The sequence below is a fragment of the Panicum hallii genome, chromosome 8, assembly GCF_002211085.1.
Source record: "Panicum hallii strain FIL2 chromosome 8, PHallii_v3.1, whole genome shotgun sequence".
Classification (NCBI taxonomy): domain Eukaryota; kingdom Viridiplantae; phylum Streptophyta; class Magnoliopsida; order Poales; family Poaceae; genus Panicum; species Panicum hallii.
Genome location: NC_038049.1, coordinates 39,442,812 through 39,455,941, shown reverse-complemented (window position 1 = coordinate 39,455,941; position 13,130 = coordinate 39,442,812). Strand labels below are relative to the sequence as shown.

At 43.9% G+C, this 13,130-nt stretch overlaps 2 protein-coding genes and 1 pseudogene across 2 annotated transcripts; 1 reads left to right on the top strand and 2 right to left on the bottom strand.

Annotated features, from left to right (window-relative positions):
- Positions 1 to 1,554, bottom strand: LOC112903218 (annotated as a pseudogene).
- Positions 1,555 to 7,422: 5,868 nt separating this feature from the next.
- On the top strand, positions 7,423 to 9,226 carry LOC112901992 (transcription factor MYB30-like). Its single transcript, XM_025970880.1, has 3 exons — positions 7,423 to 7,815; positions 8,007 to 8,136; positions 8,438 to 9,226. The coding sequence occupies exons 1-3, from the start codon at positions 7,680 to 7,682 to the stop codon at positions 9,012 to 9,014; spliced, it is 843 nt and encodes a 280-aa protein (XP_025826665.1). The 5' UTR covers positions 7,423 to 7,679; the 3' UTR covers positions 9,015 to 9,226.
- A 648-nt stretch (positions 9,227 to 9,874) lies between these two features.
- LOC112902766 (actin-related protein 2/3 complex subunit 5A-like) lies at positions 9,875 to 12,261 on the bottom strand. The gene is made up of 4 exons (XM_025971937.1): positions 12,026 to 12,261; positions 11,866 to 11,938; positions 11,676 to 11,776; positions 9,875 to 10,288 (listed from the first exon to the last, which is right to left on the bottom strand). The coding sequence occupies exons 1-4, from the start codon at positions 12,124 to 12,126 to the stop codon at positions 10,153 to 10,155; spliced, it is 411 nt and encodes a 136-aa protein (XP_025827722.1). The 5' UTR covers positions 12,127 to 12,261; the 3' UTR covers positions 9,875 to 10,152.
- Between the last annotated feature and the right edge of the window lie 869 nt (positions 12,262 to 13,130).

The window sequence follows — 13,130 nt, the reverse complement described above, 5'->3', positions numbered from 1 at the left end:
ATGTTTTATCCATTCTTTACATCATAAATTCACATGCTTTATCCACTATATACATTACAAATGCAGTCCTAATCTATTGAACTCATATAGATCTACTAATGTCTTATGCAGAAATGAAAATAAGATAACATATCACTCGATGCCCACTTGTGATGCCCACTTGTGTATGGATCCAGGAGCAGCAGCACCAAGCACTTCCTGAAAAATGAATTTACCATGTAATCAGTAAAGTGCACACAGCTATGTCAAATTGAAGTACGTAAAGCTTGTTGCCTCCTTAAGTTCAATATGAAAAAAATAATCAATGCCTAACATTTTGATCCTGGACGTAGATGGTTGCCTTGTAACGAAAATTTAAGGGAACAGCCTACTATCAGGCAGTCTAGGTTTCAACATTGTCAATCAAACATGTCCAATAATGCATACTAACATTGTAACAGTGCTGAGCACGACTGCAATTATCAAAGATGCTGGGAAACAGCAAAGTTATAGCGTGATTCATACAACTTAACTATGTTTAGAACTAACCCCTTTTGACAGGCAGGCTGTACCTGTAATTGGTAAGCCGACCTAAGCAGAATGCAATGACATGAGCGGAATCTCTGGAATAATGGTTGGATAGTGATCGTCCATGAATGCCACCGCACAAAGACCATTTCTGTTGTGTGTGAATGGACCTTGTATTCTGAAAAGACATGGTACATCACCACAGCATGAGGAAATGCACAACAAAATTGTGTTCCAAATCTTAAACCAAAGAGGATCAGCCATGAACTGTGATGCTCGCCTAGCTAGTAGCTACTACAAGATTCAAGTACGGCAAATTAATCATCAGAATTGGTTCAAGCGTTGCCCCAAAATCTCTTCTGATAACGAACAGCAAGCCCAAACACAACTTCACCAATAAGATCAATTAGAACATCATGTATCAACATACATCGCTACTTTCCCACTCGCAATCCGAACAATTTCACCAATCTTCCTTGCTCCAGAAATCAAACTACCAGCGGATCCGCAGGCAAAGGATGCCCATGCCCTATGCCCCCCGGCCAAACCCGTACGAACCTTGGATCTCCTCAACGTATCAGAAAGCTAAGCAGATCTAAGGTTACCTTCGTGCTGGATGGACTGCCGCTGGCTCCGCTGGGTGCGCTGCGCGAAGGTTCGGCGATGAAGACGATGAACTCGCGGGCAGCGCTGCGCTGGAAGTAGCCGAAGTGGCTCGCGTCTGTCGCGTCCGCGAGCACCACCGCCTCCGGACCCGACCCACCGCCGGACGAGGAGCTCCCGGCGCCGGAGTTCGACGGCTTCAGCACCAGGAGCGCGGTAATCTTCATCTCCTGATTTGGGAGGATGAGTTGGGGATCAACACGGCCGCATCAGGATGCTGCCGTGTGGGTCGAGGCCGCACCGTCCCCATGCGCGTGCTCGCGGCCCGCGCGCCGCCGCGGAGGGAGGAGGCAGGGAGGAGGCTGCGGCATGGCGGGGAGAGGAGGGGAGGACACGGTGGCGGGGAGGAGGTGGCGGACGGGACGAGGGGAGGCTGCGGCGGCGGGAGAGATGGAGAGGAGGGAGAGAGATGGGAGACTTGGAGAGACGAGACGGAGAGAGACGTGGGTGGGGGTTCGGACTACACGTAACAGGAGACTCATTTTTTAAAAACGCGTCTCTATTTGTACCCACAAGGAGACGTTACACGCGTCTCCTATCATCTCCTATCACTATGACTGATGAATTTACTGGAGGCGCAGATTTACAGCCCACAAGTCCTGTATCGGTACAGAGACGCAAATTATTTATACAAATTTTCCATCTACTCATAGACTCGTATCAGAGGTGAGTTGTTAACGCGCGTCTCCAATGAGTCACAGAAGACGTGTCTGTAAACCGCGTCTCTTGTAATAGTATTTTCTTTAATAACTTCTTACGTAGTGTCGGCTAGGCGAGCTAGCAAGCTGATCTTAGCCAAGCAACAGAGACGTAAGGAGAGGTTAAATATACGTGGACACACATCACATGGATGCTACGGTTATAGGCCAGCTGCAGCCCGGCATTGGGACCATGTTCCTGCACAGCAGCTCACAAGATCATTGATGTTGATGTCCCTCAGACGCCAATACTACCAGTGGAGATGGATACCCAGTTATCCATGTCCTTTGAAACGTAAATATGAATTTACATATCCTTATTCGATACTAATATATTCCCTCGTACTTATTTACAAAATTAAAATTTTCTCTTTCGATAGTCCTATTCGAGTTGCCATCTCACTATCTCAGGCCTGACCGGGGCGGTCATTTTCAGTTCATGTGCGGAGTAACTTTAGAAAAAAAACAGTGTGATACGACGGGGCTAATCCTTCAGTGAGAGGGGAGGTAACTCAGTTTGCGGAGGATCGACGTTGTGCTAGGCGTTGCGTCTTAGCGACGGTTACACCGGCTCTTATTAGACCACACTTCAACAACAAGTGGGCAATAAAATAACGCACAGACTTTGCCCAAAAGATAAATCTGATACGCATCAGTTTGGATCTGAATCAAGCAAATCGGGTTATCTAATCGACATATATGTTTAAAAAAATAGCAGTAGCTAAACTTGCGTCTGAATAAAATCTAAGTCTCAAATGGTGGATGTTACTAGACTGCTACCGCAATATGCTGGATGAGCCATCCAAATCTGAGTATGCTCCCCACATGGGCTCTATTGAAAACAAGACCCAATGGCCCGATAACTGGGGTTCAGTTCAGGCCGGAGGTTCGAACCTTCTTTTACTGATTGCTGTTTAGTCTGGAGGTCAAAAGGTTCTTTTGTTGATTGTGCTCAGCTCCGGATGAATCTGATAATAAGGTTGGATCCATCTGAACGTAGACTTCAAAATCTTTCCAACGAGTACCCATAGGTCTCTAAGTAACCTCCGGAGTGAAAAGTTATGACCATATCAATGTAGCGCTTCCTGTAGGTCCGAACGTGGGGGTTTGAAAGGCTGGTTAGAACTTGTTTCCTCTAGGTCTGAACTGGCTGTTGTCTGATCTTTCTCCAGGTTCGAACTTGCTGCTCTCACCCTCACACTTAGCTGGTTCTTCACCTATATTCTTAATATAAATAAACCATCATCATAATTTAGTAGCATCCAATTATAACATTATATGTATGGACAGCTAGAAATAGATTAAGTTAAATTATCTAAGAATTAGGTATGTAAGCTCGATCTCTAGTTATACACGATTTTATTGTCCTCCCATAGGTGTGGTTGAATAAGGAGCATGAATATCCGCATCACGGTCCATATATAATGACATCAGTACCGAGAAGTTCTCGCCGAAAATTGTTTCCACTGACAAGAAGTACGTATGCAGTGAGTACGCTATGACTGATTAATTGATGATAATAAGAGTTTTCTTATCACGACACTGCAGCGTGCAAGAATGGCGAATTACTGGGAGCTGTTTACGAGCTTCCAGAAGTGCGGGGCCCGGTCGACGCACGTGAGCGAGCCGAGTGGCCGGCCGCACCAGACCCCACACGTGTGCTGGACACCAACCGCCCACCTACACAGATGCTTGAAATTTGTTCGTCCCTACGCACAAGAGGCCGCCTCAGGTGTACACACAATTGGCCCCTATCCCAAGTGTGCTTATGACACTTTCTAAGTCGCAAACTCTCACAACAATGGCTCGTAATTTTTTTTAAAAAAACTTGCTTATAAGTTATAACAAATTGAACCAAAATCTGCTGTATTACTTATGCAAAAAGAAACTAAAAATGCTACCTAAGATCAAACACTTCAGTTAACACATATTATCAGGAAGTAATAATTTAAAGCTTATAAGTGACACGACCACTTTCAACCTAAACCAGGGTGATGCAAAGGCACCTTGAAGAACACGAGTGAGGATCCAAGGCTCTTGCAGACCTCTTGGAACCAATGAAACACATAACTACAGGAAAATAAATATACAATTCTTAGTTCTTCCCATGGCTTTTCCCTGAATATATCATGGGATAGAAAATCTACATATTTGAAAAACACTAGATTAGCTACATTCAAGGAACCACAATAATCCTAAATGCATAAAATAAGTTGAGAAAAGAGGAGGCAAATGATAATCAAGCCTTGCAGGTGCATTGCCTATTTTTTGATGAAAAGATGCGTTGCCTATTGTTCACATAATCGTATCACCCAACCACCTTTTAAGTGTACTTAATGATTCGCATTCCAATATGAAGAGAATTCCACAGTAGTAAACAATGTGAATCAAAGCTAGCAAGCACAACTACAAAATGTTTTTCTTGTGTTGCCTTCGGTTTCAGGATAGCGGAGGTGGGGTTTTCTTCTAAGACTTGCTTCAGCTGTTTCCTTGGCGGTGGTATTCAATTTGGTAGTGGTGGCTGTCATACATCTAGCGGTGACCAGGAACTGAAGGATATGGAGGAGGACGGGGTGAGGGGGGCATCCAGGGAGATGAAGTGGAAAGAGAGGTCATACACAAGTGTGGTGGTCATTTTGCCCACCACAATTTGATACACAAGTGTCGTATCTGATATACAAGTGTGGTGTCTATTTTGTCCACGACAATTTATGTGATAGCCATATTTAGCTAACATATTCATTCTAACAAGGTTAGTCAATAACGAAACAAGTCCTATGGATATTACAATAACATATGTGATTGATAACCCTATTCAAGTTAACATATTCATTCTAAGGCTATATTCCTTCTAAGCTTGTAGTGTGGTGCGTGAGCCGACCTCGGGCCTGTGTTGTAAGACTTTATTCCTTATTTCTTTTTAGTGAAATAATACGCAGCTCTCCTGCGTATTCTTTAAAAAAACGAACAAACTATGTTGTACATGAAGGGTCTACCTCCCCTCTTTATTTCAACAAATGTAAGAGTAGAAAAGGGCGGTGGGAACCTTGAGGGGAAAGATATTACTCTCGATTCATGCCTTTCACTCTAGCATACAACACTTGTGAGAAAAACTCAAGAGTATAGAATGCTTTCACTCCCAATTTAGAACCGGAAAAATTATCACTTCCTCATGCATACTCACGATTCACTCCGGATGTAAATGGCCTTACACCGGTAGCAAAGGTTACTTCTCTCTAGTACGGTGACATTTGGATATGAAGTGGCAGGGTTTTGACACTACTAAAAAGTAATTTGTAGGAATGCTCTATTTTTTCTAGAGATGGATCAAAAGTAACCCGCTCCTACAAATGGAGCGCAGTTACTGTAGCATCCGATCCGCCCCTAAAAAAGTATTTTTAGGAACGGGTAATAGCGTCACCTGTCCCTATAAATGGCTATCATTTCCAGGAACGGGACTTTTTCATATGACCTCGGATGAAGTCAAACTTTATATCAAAATTGTAGAGGCTGACGTGATCTAAAACAACTTTATAGTTGATAACTTTTCCATTTAAGGTCATTTAATGGTCCAAAAAAATATTATAAGTTCTCTAATTTTAAAATCTAGAAGTTTTAATTTTTTTTCAAACAACCTCGGATATAGAGTAGCTCCTTATCAAAGTTGTAGTGGTAATATCTAAAATTTTATAGTTTATACATTATTTATTTAAAATCTTTTAGAATCACAAGATCATTTAATAGTTGTACCTTATATATGGCTATGACTATATAGTATCTCATACAAATCAAGTCATACTTTGAGGTTTCAATAAATCTTAATCTTTATATACACTGAAATATACTTGGTATATTTTTTTATCTATAGTTCAAAATAACCATAGTATAGAAGTTTTTTTATTTGTTTTGCTATATGTAAAGATTTTTGGAATAAGTAGAAAAATATTTTTAGGAGCGGGTGGTGGTGACTGGTTGACTGGAATATTTTTATATTACTGTTTTCAATTTTTTTATTTTATGGAAATTGGTTTCTAGGGGTGGGTCGCCCTTAGAAATAGATTTTCAGGGGCGGGGGCGTTTTACCCGCCGCTACAAATAGCTATTTTTAGCTGCGAGAAATAGAAACGGGTACGGCACCCGCACCTAGAAATAGGTTTTACCCACCTCTAAAAACTTTTTTCATAGCGGTGTGAGTTTGGACGATCTTTGCATGTTAAGTGGCAGGGTTTTGAGTTTTCACCTTTACACGCTGTTGCATGTATTGCTGTAGTACGCGTGCACTTTTGACTATATTGCTGGTATTGCTTTTTTTTTCCCTTTTACCTTTGACCTTCAATTCGCGCCCGTGTGCAAGCTCGTGCACTCGTTCGTACGCGCGTGTGTACGTACGGGATAAACATTGACTTGCAGTCGAATTTTCTTACAATGCAAGTATGTAAACCCTGAGGTCAACCGCGGCGCGACTTTACGCGCCGTTTCGCCCATGACTCGATCGCTTGCTTTTTTCGTTGTCACAAGCCGATCGATTCGTGTCGCCCATGTGACATGGCCGATGGTGTTCATGGTTAGGACCAGCAGCTGATGGGTCCATGTCCGTCCATGCGTCCGTGCAAATGCATCCATGTCCTCCGACTGTATGTACATGCCACTTGAAAGCTGCGTCCGCGCCATGAGGGAGATTAGAGGGAATGAACAAAACAAAATCAAGACCGATAGGATACTTAGTTGAAACTAGCTAGATCTTTTGTTAAGCACGAGATTTTATTTGTTTTCTGATATAGAGTAAATTAAGCTAGATTTGATGCACACTACTCACTCATACGTAGTGATCCTAGAACACCATCTAAAGTAACTTTTTTGTAGATGGATGAAGGAAATTTGGCATCTATCTAAAGAACAATATATTGAGGCCTAGCCTTATGTAGCAGGCCGCGTAGACACAAACTTTAGCTAGGTTTCTCACTGAATCAGTCCACTCTCACGTGTGCATCAGGTAGCGCTCGTGCCGTGTCCAGGACTCAATCAAGATCTCTTTGGCAAGGTGAACACATGATCGATCAGGATCCACCGGCATAATACAAGGATCCCCAATCGATTTAGTTAATGAGTACAAAGTGATTTGGTTTTCCTGCTGCAAATTCTTCAGAGCTCCTGCTGTGAGGTCTGAACAACTCTGAACTGCAAGAGATCAGAGAAGAGCCAGCCTGCACATGCCAGGTGCACACACACACACACACGGTGCTCATCAATGCCCAAGAAATCTGGAGAGACACGACGACGACGCAAGTGAACAAACGCAGCGCAATTACTGCCCTCATGAGCGCCACAGCGGAAAAGAAGTCCTCGAGCAATACGTCGTCAACCGTTCCTGCACACGCACAAAAGCAAAGATCGCCGAGAGGCGCTCGTTCATGTGATCACCTGGCTGACTTTTGCGTCGGAAAGCAACAGCACGAGATCAAAAGCAGAAAACACACAGCGCAGGGGCTTATGAGGTCATGCAGTATATAAGCACTCACATGAGGCGAGCGAGCTAGGGCAACCTGTGCAGCAAGGGGACAGGTAGGAGATAAAGCAGCTAGCACGCAGGTGCTGGTGATGACTTAGCCTGCTGGTGTGCCAGAATAAAAGGAGGAGGAGGCCAGAAGGTTTCAGAGATTGGCCATCGTGCAGGGCCGTGGCTGTGCAGGCAGCAGCCACAGCTTTCTTGCTGCTTCGACTTGCCTGTAGCTATCTATCTACTAGCTAAGGCTAGCTCTCTAGGTGTGGAGCTAGCTACAGCTAGTGTATCCGAGGTAGGACGCAGCAGGTATGGGGAGGCCACCGTGCTGCGACAACGGCGTCGGCGTCAAGAAGGGGCCGTGGACGCCGGAGGAGGACATCGTCCTCGTCTCCTACATCCAGCAGCACGGCCCCGGGAACTGGCGCTCCGTGCCCGAGAACACTGGTTAGTTGATCTCATCTCAGACAGCAGCTCATCAGATGCGCTCTTATTAGCATGGTCACCAATTGGTTCAGATTGTCACTATAGATGTTTGGTTGTGCTTGGATTTGGTCTTCTTTAGGTGTGGATTCTAGTTTGTGTTTAGAGAAAGCATGTTCCATGGTTTGATGATGTTGCGTCTGTGTTTGATATAGGGTTGATGAGGTGCAGCAAGAGCTGCAGGCTGAGGTGGACGAATTACCTCAGGCCCGGGATCAAGCGCGGGAACTTCACTCCTCACGAGGAAGGGATCATCATCCACCTTCAGGCGCTGCTTGGCAACAAGTAATCACCATTCCTGAAGTTGATCATTTTCTTTAGAACCTCCTGGAATTGTTGGTCTACTATTGCATAAGCACCAAACATAAGTTGCATTTAATCTACATAGATTTGTAACTTTCTTAAACTTGTCAACTTCATATTCATCATCAGCTTCAAAAATTGAGCAAACTCCATCTTGATGGCGAGTCCAAGCTTGAAGTAGTTCTAAACAAAACCATGATGTACTAACTGCATAACAGCATAATCTGCCATACTCTTTTATGTAATTTGGTGTCTAGTTAACAGATCTTGTGCATACATGCAGGTGGGCAGCCATAGCCTCCTACCTCCCTCAACGAACCGACAACGACATCAAGAACTACTGGAACACACACCTCAAGAAGAAGGTGAAGAGGCTGCAACAGCCAGCCGGCGACTCTTTCCAAACCGCTCCCTCCAATGCAGTCACCAGTCCAAACTACTACAGCCCTACTAGCAGCAGCCACCACAGCCTTCAGGCAGGCGTGCAGCCCATAAGCAGCTACCCCAACACCACCTGCACTACCAGTGCACCCAGCAACAATGAGGCTGGTGCCATCTCCAACCTCTTGCAGACATGGATGAGGCCATCACCAGCAGCAACAGCTAACTGCAAGATCGCCATGCAAGAGTTCCAGGAAGAACAGGACGCTGCAGCTTCCATCCTTTGCAAGGATCAGATCGTGACCGGCGATGTTAGTAAGTCGCCGGCATTGGAGATGATGGTGGCGCCGGCGATGGGAGCGAGCACAGCTACCTTCTCGCTGCTTGAGGACTGGCTGCTCGACGACATGCCCGGGCAGGCCATGGATGGGCTCATGGGCATCTCTGCCGGCTGCTGTGCAGATCCCATCATGTTCTAGTAGTTGTACTATCTTGGCTATCATAAGCTGCTTCTCCGATGAGTCATGCACTTGTAATGTTGGTTGATCGAATGATAAGATGGGGTTGATCCTATGTTTCCGGTAATAAGCCGTTTGTTTCCTTGAGGGAAAAAATCCTGGAGATGATCCTGTTAATTTGGAGATATTGTTAGTACGAAGGATATAATAAAATGGTTTAGACTTCACTACCAGGTTTGGCTATTCATTTAATTGCTTCTATCATTTGCAGCTTTTGATGTACTTGTAAGGCTTTTCCTTCGCAATTTATGTATAGTTCATGTGTTCTGATGGTTTATGTTTTTTGGGAGATTATTAAAGTTCGTGCTCTATGCCCTCCGATGCAAACATGCATTTCGTGGGGTGAACTTCATTACTTTTAGATAAATCAGTCTAGAACTTCGTTCACACAATCGACCATTCCATGGTCAGTGAATGCAAAATGTTGTTGCATAAAATGAATTCTAGTGTTTACCCAGTTTGGCTATTCATACAAGGCATTGAATTCATGGAGTATAATCTACATCTGTACGCGATTTTATTCAGTAGTATTATTGTTACATATTTCAAGAATATATTTTTAAGGGTTTTTACTACCAGATACTTTAAGGGATTCTGGGTTTCAGGTTCAACCAATATTTTAGCTTAGTGTTATTTTACCAAGATGAGAATGTTAGTACAGGTACCTGTTCTGACTTCTGAAAATGATCGTTACATGTTATTCTATCACCAAATAATAATTTCACTTGCAGCATTTATCACATTGGGCACCTAAACAAAGTTTCAATAGCCAGATAATACATATTTACGTCAGTAACAAGAGCAAAACTTTTGAGATCTGATGGTACAGAAACACCTTGATTTTTTTTTCTATAGTAGCAAAAACTCAACAGTCTAGTACAAGGAGTTCAGAACAACATAATACTACATAAGTTTAGATTCAGCCATTCTAGTAAGGTACAATGATGCTCTAACTGAAACTGCCAGATGGCGAAGAAAAGAGATCTAAAACATCTAGCCAACAATTTTCATACAGCTAAGTTGTCTGCTGTGATTTATCACAGCACAGAGCAGGAAGGAAACTTTGTTCTGTCCAACCTCAGAGATGAAGCCCACAAGCTCATACAGTGTTAACAGTATCAGCAAGCGATCGCAATATACATCCTAAGCCTGCCTTCTCAGTCAGTTTTTCATGAATTTTGAGGCACTGGTCACATGTTGGCCTGTCCCCTGTCGATAATCCTCTATAAAGGTACCTGCAAGAAAATTCATCTTTAGATCATATGGCTTTCATACACCGCTTTCCACAAAAATCATAGACAGAAGAGCATGCAAGCAAATATTGATGCCTCACTCCAAAATCATTCACTGTTCATAGAGCAACTGCTAATCTGCCATAGGCCCTGTTTGCCAAAGCTTATTTCTCAGCTTCTCTGCAGAAGAAAGCAGAGGTTGTACCAAACGCCAGGATTTTACAGTAGCTTATTAGTAGGCAGATTCTGAGAATGAACTAGAAAGAAGCAATAAGCAGAAGCTGCTTTCCACCAGCTTTTTACATAAGCAGTTTATGCAATAAGCACAAGCTGTGCTACCAAAGCAGCCAAGAATCATATATTGGCATATCTTTGGAGACACACAAATTAATAAAGTGAAGAATTGCAGTGAAATAGGGGTAAATTGGACCAAATGACATAGTTTAGGGGGTAAATTAAACCAAGAAATAGTTTAGGGGGTTATCCGGACTTTGATGATACTTGAGGGGAGATAACTGGACATTTTTCAATAAATAATAGGAAATAGGAGCGGTAATGTGGATAAGCCTAGGTATATCAATCAGCATATCTCATCACTCATTGGATCAAACATTTTTTTAAACAGTTCATTAGATCAAACATGACGGAGCAGAAAGCACTATTACGACAGAAGTAATATATCCAAATTCAATGCTTCAGTAAGACTAAGTACAGTGATTGTTTAACTCTTGAAGACAAACTGCCACACTATAAAATTCTCTGTCAACTGTGGCACAAATGCGTTAAAAATTGTACACATTCAGACACATAAATGTCATTTGCACACTGACTTCAAAGTATAGCTTTGGTCACAAATTTCTACTGTAATATATCTGTGGAATAAATTATGGAGAATTTTTCAAAAGGAATCTGCAGTTTGTTTCATATGGCTGATACAAAAATGTATAAGATATCATTATCTAGAGAGAGCAACAGCCCCCCAAAACAAATTTATATACTCCAGTACAATCATTCTCGAATTTATTTTCTAAGCTATTAATATTTCTAGTCCCAATAGGGAAAAAAATTGAAAGTTAACTCCCAACCAGGACACATTGACAGATGGAAACGACCATGGCAGGATCAAAATCACAAGCGAGGTTCCATATTAGGAAGCTAGCTAAGGCGTGGTGTTTTCAATTCAGCAATACTACGACACATTCAGGGAGGATCAACACAACTAAATGCTACAATGCAGTGATACACATCCTGAATCCAAACTAGGAACAGGCAAGTTTCACCGTCCAATGTAAACAACAAAACACTGCCCTGCTCTGACCAAGAAAGTTGAATCTTGGAAGCAAATTACGAAAATGGAGGGGAGGAAAAGAGGAATGGAGAGGTGTCTTACTTCATCAGGATGTCGTAGTACTCGGGATCTAGGGAGTTGAACATGCCGTCGACGTCCCTGATGGCCATCATCGCCCGGTGCACCACGATCCAATTCGCCGACTGCGCCCAACCAACACTCCCCGTCAAGAAACCCAGATCGAATCCATGGAAGAAACAAGACCAAGCATTTAAAAAAGAAAAAATCGAACCTTGCATCGCTCATCGCGGGTCTTGAGGGGCGACCCCTCGAGCGCCGTCTTCAGGGCTTCCACCGGCTTCGACCTGCGCGCGCCGCCGCAGAAAGGATTGCACCAATCAAGAAGCTGGGGAGGAGGAGGTCGGGGGGAGGAGAGGGGGAAGGGGGATTACTGCTTGAGGAGGGTCTCGATCTTGCGGGACTTCTGCTCGATGCGGGTGATGATGGCCTCCAGGTTCTCGTCCGCGTCGGGGTACGCCGCCGAGGAAGCCATCCCGCCGGCGACGGGGAGGGCGGGTCGGGTCGGCTCCCTGTTTGTGCTGGGTGCTCTGTTCTTGGTGGTGTTGTGGGTTCGGCTCTGCTGCTTCGTTATTTTTCTCTTTTGTTATTGGTAGGTTTTCAGAACACAGAGTGTGTTTGAGATTTATTACCCGCCATTTTAAATCATGCTACTTATTCAAACAACATGGAGTCAAAGTTTACAACTTTACACTTAAACATTCAAGCGAAAATGTGCTGGTATTTTATAGTCCGTAACTCTGAATTAACGTCAAACAAGAGCACTGTTTTCAAAAAAAATGCTAAGGCACGGACGTCCGAGCTCGGGTGAAAAAATAGGACACATCCCTAGTTCCAGAAACACGCGTGACATCTTTTCCTCCACATCTACGGCCTTGTTTAGATGCTGGTTAAATTTCAAATTTGTGTAATATTATGAAGTTGCAATCTAAACGGGCTGGTTGCAAAAAAATTTGACCTGCATCTAAACAAGACCTTGGGGTTCAAAAGTTTCCAACCCATAACTGTGCTTGCAATTTGGATTAGAAAAACTTGGAATCTAAACAAGACCCTAAAAACCATCCAACTGATGCTAATCGGTACCGCTCGCCTAGCTGCCGCCACCATGGGGCATCCCGTCCTTGTCATCCTCACCCACAAGCTTATAGCTCCACAGCCCAAGCGCAAACAGCAGCAATGGTGAGAGCAGACACGCACATCCATCTCCTCCTCATCCTCGCCACCATGCTCGCCCACCACCACGAGGTGTATGTTGTACCCGTGTTCCAGCAATCCATCTTTAGGGCCACAACTCCCTTCAAATTTGATGCGCTCGAGCCCATTCACAACATGTGGGTGCATCGCCGCCACACGAAACAACAGCATACCGAGGTGAGGCCGCCCGACGCAGCAACGGCGCGCCGAGGTGAGCAAATCCTAGCGGCGCATGTTGGAGATGTCGAGATGGGGAAGAGGAGCCAGGGACGCAAAGCAAAAAGA